At 43.2% G+C, this 12,321-nt stretch overlaps 1 protein-coding gene across 1 annotated transcript in view; it reads right to left on the reverse strand.

Moving 5' to 3' along the window:
- CHORDC1 (cysteine and histidine rich domain containing 1) overlaps positions 1 to 12,321 on the reverse strand; it is a 76,615-nt gene that overhangs the window by 13,094 nt on the left and 51,200 nt on the right. Inside the window, exons 7-9 of the mRNA XM_069204014.1 lie at positions 11,821 to 11,891; positions 4,323 to 4,428; positions 88 to 207 (exon numbers count right to left, since the gene is read on the reverse strand). Of these exons, the coding sequence (XP_069060115.1) occupies positions 88 to 207; positions 4,323 to 4,428; positions 11,821 to 11,891 (297 nt within the window). The remainder of the gene's footprint in view (positions 1 to 87; positions 208 to 4,322; positions 4,429 to 11,820; positions 11,892 to 12,321) is intronic.

Below are 12,321 nucleotides of genomic sequence, written 5' to 3' on the forward strand. Positions count from 1 at the left end.
AGAAATAAAAAAAAATTAAACAAAAAACCTTTGTGACCATTAGTATCTACTGTAAAATTAATCGAGTGATTAAACCAAAACACATACCACTGAGCTATTTGCTTCAACATAGCTAAGTTCAGGAATAGCATTTTTGGCATATATTGTAACAGTTACTACTCCTCCAGTCTGGTGCCAATCATGCCTGCATGGGACCACCTTTTTACCCTGAAAATAGAAGTAATGTTAAAAATTAAAGGTTCACAAAGCAACACACTTTTATTGAAGATTAGGATCGTTATCACACAAACAATGCATGTTTTCAAGATCACTGTATTTACTTTTTGCTTACGTGTATCAAAGAAAGCATGCAGCTCCTAAGAGGCGAGGTGGACACTATGGCCTTTATTTAGATGAGCCCTAATCACCTCTGCTCCCTTGCCATGTTCACCAGTAGTGAAACTGGTGGCCATCGACCTGGGAGTGCAACTACCACTGTGCTAATGACAACGTTTTTAGAGATAAAGTACCTTCAACCATATATAATAAGGACAATGGAAGTACCCAAGTAGTACTATGACCAGATAGACACAGGACACCACATATAGAAATTCAAGGTGCAATATCCTTATTATGTATGGTCGAAGGTAGTTCAATTCATACAAGGCGCTGTCACCTTCTGGCCATCCCACCTCCATGCCTCACTCCCATTCATGCCGTAGTTGCTATGGGAGTCTGTGTCATGTATGAGATCTTTCTATTTTTAACTTTTTTAGCTAAGAGCACTAGGCCTGGTGCTACTATTCAGTTACAGTTTACACGCAACATTTATCCTAAAAGTCTCAGATTCTAACATTTTATTAGCTAAAAGATCCAATTCGCTGATTGCTTTGGCATGGAGCCTAATGAAAAACATGGCATAGCAGTTTCCTAACACAAACATTTTAAAAAAGTAAATTTATTGGATAGAGTATGAAGCAGAATGATGTTTGAAAAAAGCAATTAAATAGCGTTCAACAATGTATATGGTTAACAAAACAAGTAATAATGTGAGCATTTCACAAGACGCACAGCGTTTGATATAATTACAATATTTGTTTTCATCAAATATTGTATTCGTACTATTTTTTTACGTATGTATTGTTTTTAAAAGTATATTTTGCATGTATTGTGTAGTCCTGATGAAGTCAGTTTGCCGAAAAGTGTTGGCTATGCTGTAATAAAATGAAGATTTTTTTTGTTCATTGAAAGGAGAGTGTGGATAAAAAAAAAAACTAAAAAAAAAATAAACACTTTCAAGAATGAACACAAAGGAGTCTGTGTGTCTTGTGAAATTCTCAGTTTATTACTTGACAACCATATAGACTGCTGGAAACTATTAAGTGCTGAATCGGTTATTGATTAATTGTTCAAGGAGTTTCTCCTGGGTGGAAGGCTAAGCGGTCTGGCTTTCCTGATTCGTGCACTATTGAAGTGAACTTTGTACTGAATATAGCGATCAGTGCTGTGTAATATTGTCTTGGCCTCTTTTTTGGTAATACTTACAAATGGCTTTCAAAAACATTCGAAAGTAACCATCGAAAAATCGACTGCCCATGAGAAATTGAGATTGCTGTTGATTTTGCAACAGGGTGTTCGTGCTCCAAAATAAAAGGATGTTTGCTTTTTAATCCCTTATTCGGACACACGGTGTGCTTGGCTGGTGCACATTTTTTTTTCAGTTTCCTGGAAATATGGACATCAGCTCCGAGATGCTGTGAAATGGAGCGGCACTGTAACATCACATCACATTTGTTTCACATAGCTGAGAAATGATGATAACCACTAGTGCTTGCCCCAGATGACAAATCCCCAAAGGTGCTAAGCCTCTCAAGATAGAGCTTTACATCTCTCCATTCTGCTTTCAAAAGCAAAGCTATCTTTCTTATGGCCTGGCCTGAGATGGCTGTGTATGTGCCTCTTTGTCTGTGAATCATGAAAGTATGCATATCTCAAGCAGGACTTTGGATATAAATTGCATAAATTCCTGCCACTTCTTCTGGGATCTCAACCGTTTTCCCACTGAATAAGGCTTCCCATATCCTGTGTGGACGAGACGTGGAAAGAGGTGTGTGTGCGCGTGCGCACACACACACACACACACACACACACAACACACACACACACAAACAAAAACTTTAAAAGAGCTTACAATATTTTGAGAGAAGACTGGGCATAATAGAGAATGGGCTTTGAAACGGTGGAGCAAAGGATCAACAAAGGGAAAAGATTAAAGAAATCTGGAAATTAGGTCAGAATTTAATCAGATGATACAATGGGGACTTACTGGTTTTTTTTTAAATGAAAAACGAACGGTTGCAATGCAGCCCGAGCGACTGTCAGTGGATGAAATTAATTAATACATGCCTTCCATCAGCTTGTTGTTGCTATAATGAAAGGCGAGTATTTACAGACATGCCAGTGACTTAAAAGCAGTCACTTGAATGCCAAAACTGAGTTTGCCTGAACTCTTCAAACAGGCCTGCTTAGGGATAAAGAACTCGAAAAAGATAGGTGGACAGAGGTGTTTATTGCAGATTTACATTCAAACATCTATATTACCGAAAAGGTGAAAAAAGGATGTTTAGTCGAAAAAGTACGGAAGTCATTTAAAAAAATAATAAAAAAGCACTAGCAGAGCCAAGAGCCTATGTTTTCTATATTGAAAATAATATGCGTGCTTCGGCAAAACTCCAAACATGTCCACCATAGAGAGGAGCAGTTATCAAAGTTGCAGGACAAAACAAAGTTGGACATACTATTGAAATCTTGCACAGGCCAAGTTCAAAATTGCAATAGTTAATGCTCTTCCCAAACTTCATTTGCAAGCTTGGTAATATTAGATAGATCTTGTCTAGATTTTCCGGCAAGTTGAGACAACTCTGAGGCAAAATCTCTTCTTGAATGGCAACGATTATAGTGCCTTTTCACCAAGGGAATCTTTGGTGCCACTCACAATGGTTTGGAAAACCACATCACATTTAGATTGCCCCTTTTATTGTTAACAGAGAAGGCATTCTCATTCCTAACCAAGACTTAGAGAACCCGTGAGTAGAGGTCTGGATTATTTTGAGAATTGAAGTACGGCCTGGAAACGGGAGCACATGAGCTGGATAGGTGTCACTTTAGCTAGGACCAGAAGATGTGGTTCTGAAAAAGCATGACTGAAAGCTCCTTGAGAAAGAAAGTCCTTTGTGGCAAAACGTTTCGTGAAACTCAAACTTTTTGATCTGGAGATATCTGGAACTTATCTTGGGCTTGTGAAAATGCCACAGGAGTGTATGTATGTGTCCTATATTCTGGAGCCAAGGACGGCAAAGTGATTCCATGTGCGTTAAATCACTACAGTAGGCATGAAAGGCTGAATACCCCTGAATACCTCTCTTCTGTAAGGTACTGAGAAGGAGTGAACTCTCAGGAGATCAGTTAGTATTCCTCAAACTGCAGTGCCTACAGTCATATGGTGTGAAGGGACCCTGGAATCAAGTACAATGATATTGGACTAGCAAGCTATGCTGGTACCTGGGTGAGGTAAACGTGTTAGAATCTTACTGTACTAAAACTGCTGTAAAATGGCATGAACACTCCAAGGCTCCATGTATAGTGACCTCCTAGTCTTTGACAGCAAAGTTCTCGAGCATGCTCTAGTGCAAGTAATGCAAGACCCATTTTAAGAATATACCAATGTCAGGCCAAGTCCTTCATGGGAACATTCAGGGTATGAACTCTGGGCCTAAGGTAAGGTCACAGGGAATGGATGCTGGCACTTAGAACATAAAAAAGGATCTTCCATGTCTGAGTCTAGAAATCACATAACTCATGTGGACATCGCAAACCTGCCAAATGTATCTTTCAATGATTGTTTATGACCCATGCAAAAATAGTGCTACACCACAAAATGCTTGATGTGGTGCTTTAAGTGAGTCATTTAAGGTAGCATAAGTCGGGGTTAAGGAGACACAAAACCACTTTATTCACAACCCCTGGCACCAAGGACTGATGTAAAAGGAAGGTAAAGCAACCTGATGAGCAGACATAGGTAAACACACCCCTTGTCCTCACCGGCCTTCAATATCAGAGAAACTAGAAAACAGAATTTGAGAAAATTCCTGCAGTCGATTCAGTTAAAAAGAATTTTGAAGTACTAACTTCTGCAGTATAAAGGTGCCCTGAACCCCCAATATCATAACTGGACATTACACAAGAATGGAGGTAAAGAAATGGTTTGCACTAGCACAAAATAAATATTTTACAGTTACAAAACTTTAAAACATTTCACAAACAGCAATGCGATGTATACTTACAGCATCTTTTTTAACCCACATGTGCTGTCCTGAGGTGCAGCCTTCTTGGGATAAAAATGTGTTAAAATCAGATGTCTTTCTTTTGCAACAGCTCCAAAATTTCATCCTAAAAAATATAAGTGCATATTGTCAAATAAATGAAGCAGACTTTGTTTAATATCAAAGCCTGTGAAACAATAATACTGGATTTATTAAGTGTTTTATACAAGATGGGTAATTTAGGAGAGGGTGTTACTTTATCAAATTTATAATTTATTGGCCAATATCTACACAGTATCAGTAGTTTTGTTTCAATGGTTGTGAAGTTTGTGTCTTATACATAAATCAAGATATCAGTCTGACACAGAAACTCACTTTTAAAGTTGAATCTCTTTATTCAATGTCAAAGATGTAAATGCTTCCTTACAACTATGTTAAACCCCGTTTTCCGAAAAGACAAGAACAATGGCAGCCAGTCCACAGCCAATACTATCCAAAAGTACATTACATTTTGCCCACTAGATCCTTAGTATGTCTGTGTGTTAGGTACAGATCTCTGAATGATAACCAATGTAAACACATGAACTGCCTGCCACTACTTAGACTGGGTGGGAGACAGGTCTTTAGGAGGCACAAGTGATGGAAAAACAATGTGGGTGGGAGAGCGTGGCTAGCTGCAATGCAAAATGTGTGCTCCTCCTGGGTCACCATCTCATCTTCCATTTGAAACACAGTTTAACATTTAAAAGTCATTCTCCAATCTGAACGCAATGGAAATCTGATTGATGCCTGAATCAGTAAGGGTAAAAAGTGAAATGTTATTAGGCGATGGGGAAGTTTTATGTTTCGGCAGCTGATTACTTTTTAAAAAAAATTTTTTTTTTACAAGTTATAAGGAACTAACAATGACCGCAAAATCTTAGAAAGGAAAATTTAAGACTTGAGTATTTCAGGAGTGAAGAATTTGAGCTGGGTTAGCCAATACTGAGTTCAAAGTTTACAGTCATCAGAGATAATATCTTGTTCTTTGGAATGGCATGAGGAATGCAAAAAGAAGATCCAAATACCATCAATGCGCTATTGTCAACCACAAATCCTACTAATAATTTACATCCTCCCCTTAAAATAACGAGGTCTACAAGATAAGAATGTGTGCAACTAATGGAAAAGCTAACTTCATCTAATCATATGGCCGCGAAGGCATCAACATAGTTATTTTAAAAATTACTAAGGACAGAAAATATGTCTCACAGGAAAATTAACAAAACCACAATGGAAAACCACAAAGGGGAAGCTAAAAGCCGACCAACTGGATATGGGCGGAAAAACCTGGCATACCACAAGCTACACTCCAGATTCTTTTTGACAGCCGTGAACTCTTTAGAAATAGGTGCATCCTCTCCTTTTATACGAGCCATCCAGTTTTACAAAGCCCTTGCACTGATGGTAGCACACAGTGTGAGAAAGCAGTGAATGACTATTCCCTAAAACATGAGTTGCAGACACTATGCAGGTCAGCTGATTCCAAAGGCTGACTGCACAACCTGTATGGATTAAATCCAGAGTTTGTGGTGCATTATAGGTGCAATGGGCCCTAATGCACATGCTTGAAATTGGACCCATTCGCTCCTCGGTTGGTTATGAAAAGATTGCTACAACTGGGGGGGGGTAACAGAAGGGCACACTCACAGAACTGGGCCCGGTGCACAGCACCTGCTGCTACGCCTTTCGCTGAAACGCTAATGCTAGCTAATTTTAGTTGAAGTAAGAAGAGGATGGGTGGAAATACAGCCAACTGATCCATAGCATAACAGGGGAAAGCTCCAGGAGAATCACAAATTAACTAAATTCTGGTCCACACCAATTAGCAGAAAAAGTTATTAGTGAAGTACGCATATGGGGACGGATAGGGCTGTATTGTGTATGATACACACTAGAGTCAGATACCTGCTTGTAAAGCTTTGCTGTAGAAGTAGTTTCTGATCATAATAGTGGGTCGTACGATAATCCCCAAGGATGCAAAGTGACAAAGGAGTATTAGACTTAATACGTGATGTACCGTGAAGTAGGATAACACTCCTGGTCATCCCAGACACTATTTCCCATCCTGGCCTTTAAACAAACAAATCACTGGTATCAGGAGTTAGTCTAAACAACTCAATGGAAGCAAAATAATTCTAAAACACTTCAAATACATTTGGGTTTCACATTAAGGCCCAGGACTAGAAATCTTTTATTGAGGTATCTGGGTCCCTGCACATCTGCAATACCGCACTTAATTAATGCACATTTTTAAGAGCAGTAGTTTGACATGCCAGTACCCAGTTTGGAGGGCCACAGGGGAGGCAGGGGATACTGGGCCCAACCGTGAGGGTTGAGGCCTTTTACTCCTGATGCCCTGGGGAATACTATGGATCACTAGCAACTGGGCCAAGTACTCCTTCAGCACTTGAAGCTCAGTAATAAAGTGGTCTGAGCAGTCCAAGGCTCCTTCGAAGTGGATAGGTAGTGAGGTAGGTAAAGGAGATGAACACAGGCTAAAAAGCTAAATAGATGCGCAGCAGCAATAAATTGTCCTGCTAAATTCTCACTTTTATGAAGAAAATAAAAGTAGTATTTTATTTTACCGCTACCAACGCAAAGGGAAATAACACATTCACAAAAAACGTCCATAGTTTCCCTGAAGTCAGGGCTCTAGTGTTTCTTAGGCAGCTCAGTGTGTCCCACTCCCTCCTCGCTCGACTGATAAGTTATTCCCAATTTACTATAGGTAAAAGCCATGTTAAGCCCCACTAACAGCCCAGGTCTCAAGAGTTGTGCGTCATCTTTGTCTTAAAGTCAAAAGACTTCCATCACCAAAGCCCTATCTAGCAAGCAAACTCCCCTCCACACCCGGGGGCGATTGGGCTGAAATCAGTCTTACCTGCATCTGCAGGACCGAGCGACCGGAGTGCCTGAGTGCATCCCCTACTGGTGTGTTCACTGAAAGCCACCTAGGTGGGTTGCTCTTGGCAGTTCTCAAACTCCACACATGCGGCTGTGAAGCCACAGTGACTGGTGGCTCCTCTACTCCGATTAAGGCACAGCAGATTCCTTTATTGTGGCCCATCCTAGCATATGAGGTCGCCAGCTCACCATTACACACAGGCTACGGGGTACTCACAATGTCCACAGCGGTCCATTCTGGCAGTCCCTACTGGCATACTCTCCAGTCCATCACTACACACGGGCATTGACCTGGCACTGAAGTGATCACTGCTCACTTCACGGTGGCCACTCCTGGCATATGGAGGTCGCCAGTTCCTCACTGTTAGACTTTTTGCCCTACGCAGGGTCCTCCCTAGTCTTTTTGCCTCCCTCCTCCTGGTTTTTCTGACCTCTTGCTGTTGGCTCTAGGACTCTGAGCACTTTCACTGCTGACCAGTGCTAAAGTGCAGGTGCTCTCCCATCTAAAGTTGGTATGATTGGCTTATACCTAATTGGCATATTTAATTTACCTATAAGTCCCTTGTACAGTGGTATCTCTATACCCAGGGCCTGTAAATTAAATACTACTAGTGGGCCTGCAGCGCTGCTTGCGCCACCCACTGAAGTAGACTTTTAAACCTGTCTCAGGCCTGTGTGCGCAGTTTTCTGCCACAGGGACCTGGCATCTAAACTTACTTGCCAGGCCCAGAACTCCCCTTTTACTACATGTAAGTCACCCCTAAGGTACGCCCCTAGCTAGCCCTATGGGTATGGTGCCATGTATGTAGAAGGCAGGACATGTGCCATACTGCATGGCCTGTCCTAGTAGTGACAAACAGCCTAACTTAGTGTCTCACTGCTGTAAGTGCTGCCTTCTCATAGGATTGTATTAGAAATGCCCTGCCTTATGTGTAAAGGGTATTGTCTGATTTATGAGGGGTAGCGTAGGCGTGTTTGGTATGGTTGTGATGGTGATAATAAATACTGCTTACTGGTGTGGGTGTATTGTTTATTACTATCACAGAAATGCCACTTCTAGAAAGTGCGCATTTATCTGTGCTTATGACTCTAGTGTTTTGCAGCTTGACTCCACGTCTGGGGAGAGTGACAGTTGGGGCTTTGTGCATACTTTTCAGACAGCCTGTACACAGGGAGGGTGGAGGTGTCACAGAGGTGCATCTGCATACTAAATAGTCTTCCTGGGCTGAGAGAAGGGAGAGGCGGGGCACACCTGCATTTGTAAAGACTGTGCCCTGGCCTCACACAATAGGGTCGTTAACCCCCCACTGATGTTTGGGGCCTGTGCTGAAAGGAGAGAGGGGGCACTCCCAGAACCAGTTGTAACTGGCTGGAACCTCCTCTCCCTACCATTGTAAAACACTGTAAGAACGGACTACAAGTACAGGGGAATTTTCCCCACAATTTGGAGACTCTTGGAATCATCTTGGAACTGGACACCAAAGGCTGAAAGGACTCACCAGGAACCGCCATGGAATGCTGCTGCTGTGCTGACCTGTGACCTGCCTGGTCACTGTGAAGGACTTGCCACTTGCTGCCTTTCCCTTGTGCTGGCCTGTAGCTGGGCCCTCCACCTGAGGACCTTGTCTTAAGATTCTGCTCCCCAGGGGCAGGGTGCTGTGACCCCTGACCCCTGCATCTGTTTCTTCAAGAGGGGTGCTTCCCCATGGTTGCGGCTGCCATAGCGCTGATTGCAGCGCGCTTATGGAGCCTTGGGAGCTCGTAGGCTCCTTGCTGCATTGTGCCCCTTTAAATAAGATCATCGCAGCTGCCCAGGAAGCTGGAAGAACACTCGCGCACCGCATCGGGTGCAGGCGAGTGTCTGCTCTGGCCCCAGGGGGGGGTCCGATCTTCTTGTGGCTTCACGGCAGGACCAGGGGAAGGCGCGGGGAGTGCCCCCTTCCCCCTGCGTTAGGAGCAGGACGCTCCTTTTCTGCTGTTAGGTAAAACGGGCATTATTGTGGGCCCCCCCCCCTTGGTGGAAGGGCCACTGGAGGCCCAGGGGGGCCCCCCCAGAGATCGCAGGTCCCGAGAGGGGCCTGTCATTAAACCAGAGGGGGTGCGTGGTGCCCCCCTCCTGCCCTAAGTTGTTTTTGCTGGCTTTGGCCCCCCTCGTGAGGGCCGGTTGAGGCCCTGGGGGGCCCCCAGTAATCACAGTCCCCAGAGGGGCCTGTCTATAAAAGAGAGGAGTTGCATGTCGCCCTCCTCTGACCCCAGAGTATAAGGGAGGCCCCCGTTTTGCACATAGGAGCGCCGGGGGCCCCATTGTTCGCCTTCTAGGCACTGGAGGTGCCTTCATCCAACCAGGTACTGTTTAAAGGACCAGTATAGTTGCAATCCAAAGTTCTTTCTACAGACTTTTGTTTGATTCATATATTACCTACCTCTGTTTGATGTTTTTACATATGTGTATGCAAATGTTCCTTTTATGGACATGCTTGCTAATATGTTTTTCTAACTTGCCATATGTTTTCTAATGTTCCTACTATGGGCATTTTATGATATTCTTATGACAAGTGCTGTGATGTAATAATGTGTTTTCCTGACTACTGCTTATGTTGCAGAATACTGAGTAACCTGTGTGTTATGTGTGACTACTGCTAGGTTGCAGAGTAACTAATGTGTAACGTTCTGACAACTGCTAAGGTAGCAGGATAGTACTGATATGTGATGTTTGGTCTAATAATTACGTTGTGTACAATACAGTATATTTTCATATAATCTGGTGTTGTGTTTCCTTTGTGGTGGGGATATTGCGTCACATGTGTGTGTGTGTGTGTTGTGCAAGCGCTTTAAACATTGCCTCCGGGTTAAGCCTGACTGCTCGTGCCAAGCTACCAAGGGGGTGAGCAGGTGTTATCTTGGACGTGTAACTCCCTTGCCCTGACTAGAGTGGGTAAGTTCTGCCTGGCTGAGGTGCATACCCTAGCCAACCAGAAACCCCATTTCTAACACTCACTATACACAGGCCACGGCCCGTTCAGTACAGCGATGATCATGGCAGCTCCCCTCTGGCATACAAGGGTCGCCGACTTTCCTGAACATATGCAATGACCCGTCAGATACAGTAGCTCCTCCCCACACCTCATGAAGGGAGTCCACTCAACAGTATTTAACGCTGGACCTTGCTCCCTCCAACACTCTCCTCTTTTCACATGGCAGACTGGTCTTGGCAAGCAGACAGGCAGTGGTGCTCCAAGGCAGGTGATTTTGGTTTCCCTGGGTGATATCCCCACACCAAGCTGTGTGGCTAGCAGGCCTTGGCCCCAGTCCTTGTCAAGGACAGAAGTCTTGCAGTGCTTCTCTTCCTTGCATAGCAGGACTGGCTGCTTGACAGCTGACAATCTTTGGGGGTCTCAAGCCTCCCTTCTTATAGTCCATTCCCAGACACCAAATGTGATTTAAAGTTTGAGTCTTTGAAGGTAATGTTGGGTGACTACTTCCTTTTTTAAGTATCTTCTCCCCTACCCTCTCTTCTGTCACAGCAGGAGTGACTCCAAAGCCCCACAACACAGGCAATGGGAGTGAGTAGAGTTCACCTATGGATGTCAGAGACAGTGATATATGATTCATAAGGTTAGCCCAAGACCTCAGCCATACACTTCATAATTCTCTTATCTGCCCCATCCCGTCCTGAGGTGTTCATAAACTCCTTTCTTGTGACCTCTCTCTGAATGAAAGAACACTTTTTGTAGTGGACTTGTGAAGCCTGACACACTTCTCCAGTGTGTCCCACCAAGCTTGCAAGAATTCAGCAATACACAATTATTATTTTTTTTGGGGGGGGGGGGGGAGGGGGGGGGAATTCCTCTTTCTCCAATCTTCATGTTTCACTATGCAGCTCTGAGTCTCCCAGAGTCCTCCATGTATTGTACCATTCAAAGGCATACATTCACCCAGCACATGCATTAAGCCTACAGGCAATGCAGGCACAAATACATCCATTACATATACATCACAAATGCACTATGCAGCACTACACACCAAACAGATGTAGGCCAAGGGTAAGGTAAGCACACAGCAGCAAAACTTCAAATGAGTGAGCCTGCAGACCTCACTCAGTGACATAGTTAAAAAGGAACTGTTCACTCCTACTTATCAGAACACGGTATGCTGCCACCACTGTGTTCATACTGCTTAACTTCTGGTAAAGGCAGTAGCCTTCCATGTCTATGAGGGTAGTGCTCTGGGTACTCCTGGTCCAACAAGTCTGCAATCCATGAGATAGGCATATGTCATGGCACACACATGATCCATGTTTGCATTTAACAACAAAAATCGGCATTAGAGAACCAGACATCTGTACAGTCGGGGCACTCAAGGCAGGGGTGTGTGCCCATTACCATGCAGAGGACGTTCTGTCCCAACAACACATAAACAATATAATATTCAATATATATTCCCTGAATGGGCCCACTGAATACCACAGTGCTCTAAGAATTGTGTCCCGTTATTTCAAATGGTCACATAATAATTATTTTTGTTTAACCAACATTCAAATTAAATACCATAGATCTTATCAATACATACATACCCTTCATGGAAAATAGGCACACCAGAATGAAACATACAGAGTTCATCACTGCTTTGTGGCCCTTCAAATGTCTAAAAGAAAAAACAGTACGAGTAGTTAAATGACTGATAATATTGAAATTAAAAGCAATATTTTTTAAGGTTGTAAGAGCTGCTCAAATAACTAGATAATTTTCACAACACTCAAGAGTGCAATTAATGGGTTCCTCAGCTCATCCCCAACCCAACAAGGCAATATCCTCCAGATATTCAGAGTCCTCCCCTTAGAGGTATAAAGTCAAGTATAGTAAAAGACAAATACTTTAATAATATCCTCCTTGGTTGAGAGTGGAGCTCCATCTTGTGTTAGATTATTGTAATAGTTTTTGACTCCATGCCCTCAACACTCAAAGTAACATCCTCCTTGGGTGATCCATTGCCCTTAACTATGTGCCACTGCACACTTTCCCAGGTACTTTATCTCCTGTTCTGCCCAGTCCGTATACTGAAGCAATAGCTTATT

This window comes from Pleurodeles waltl, chromosome 8 (genome assembly GCF_031143425.1).
Source record: "Pleurodeles waltl isolate 20211129_DDA chromosome 8, aPleWal1.hap1.20221129, whole genome shotgun sequence".
Classification (NCBI taxonomy): domain Eukaryota; kingdom Metazoa; phylum Chordata; class Amphibia; order Caudata; family Salamandridae; genus Pleurodeles; species Pleurodeles waltl.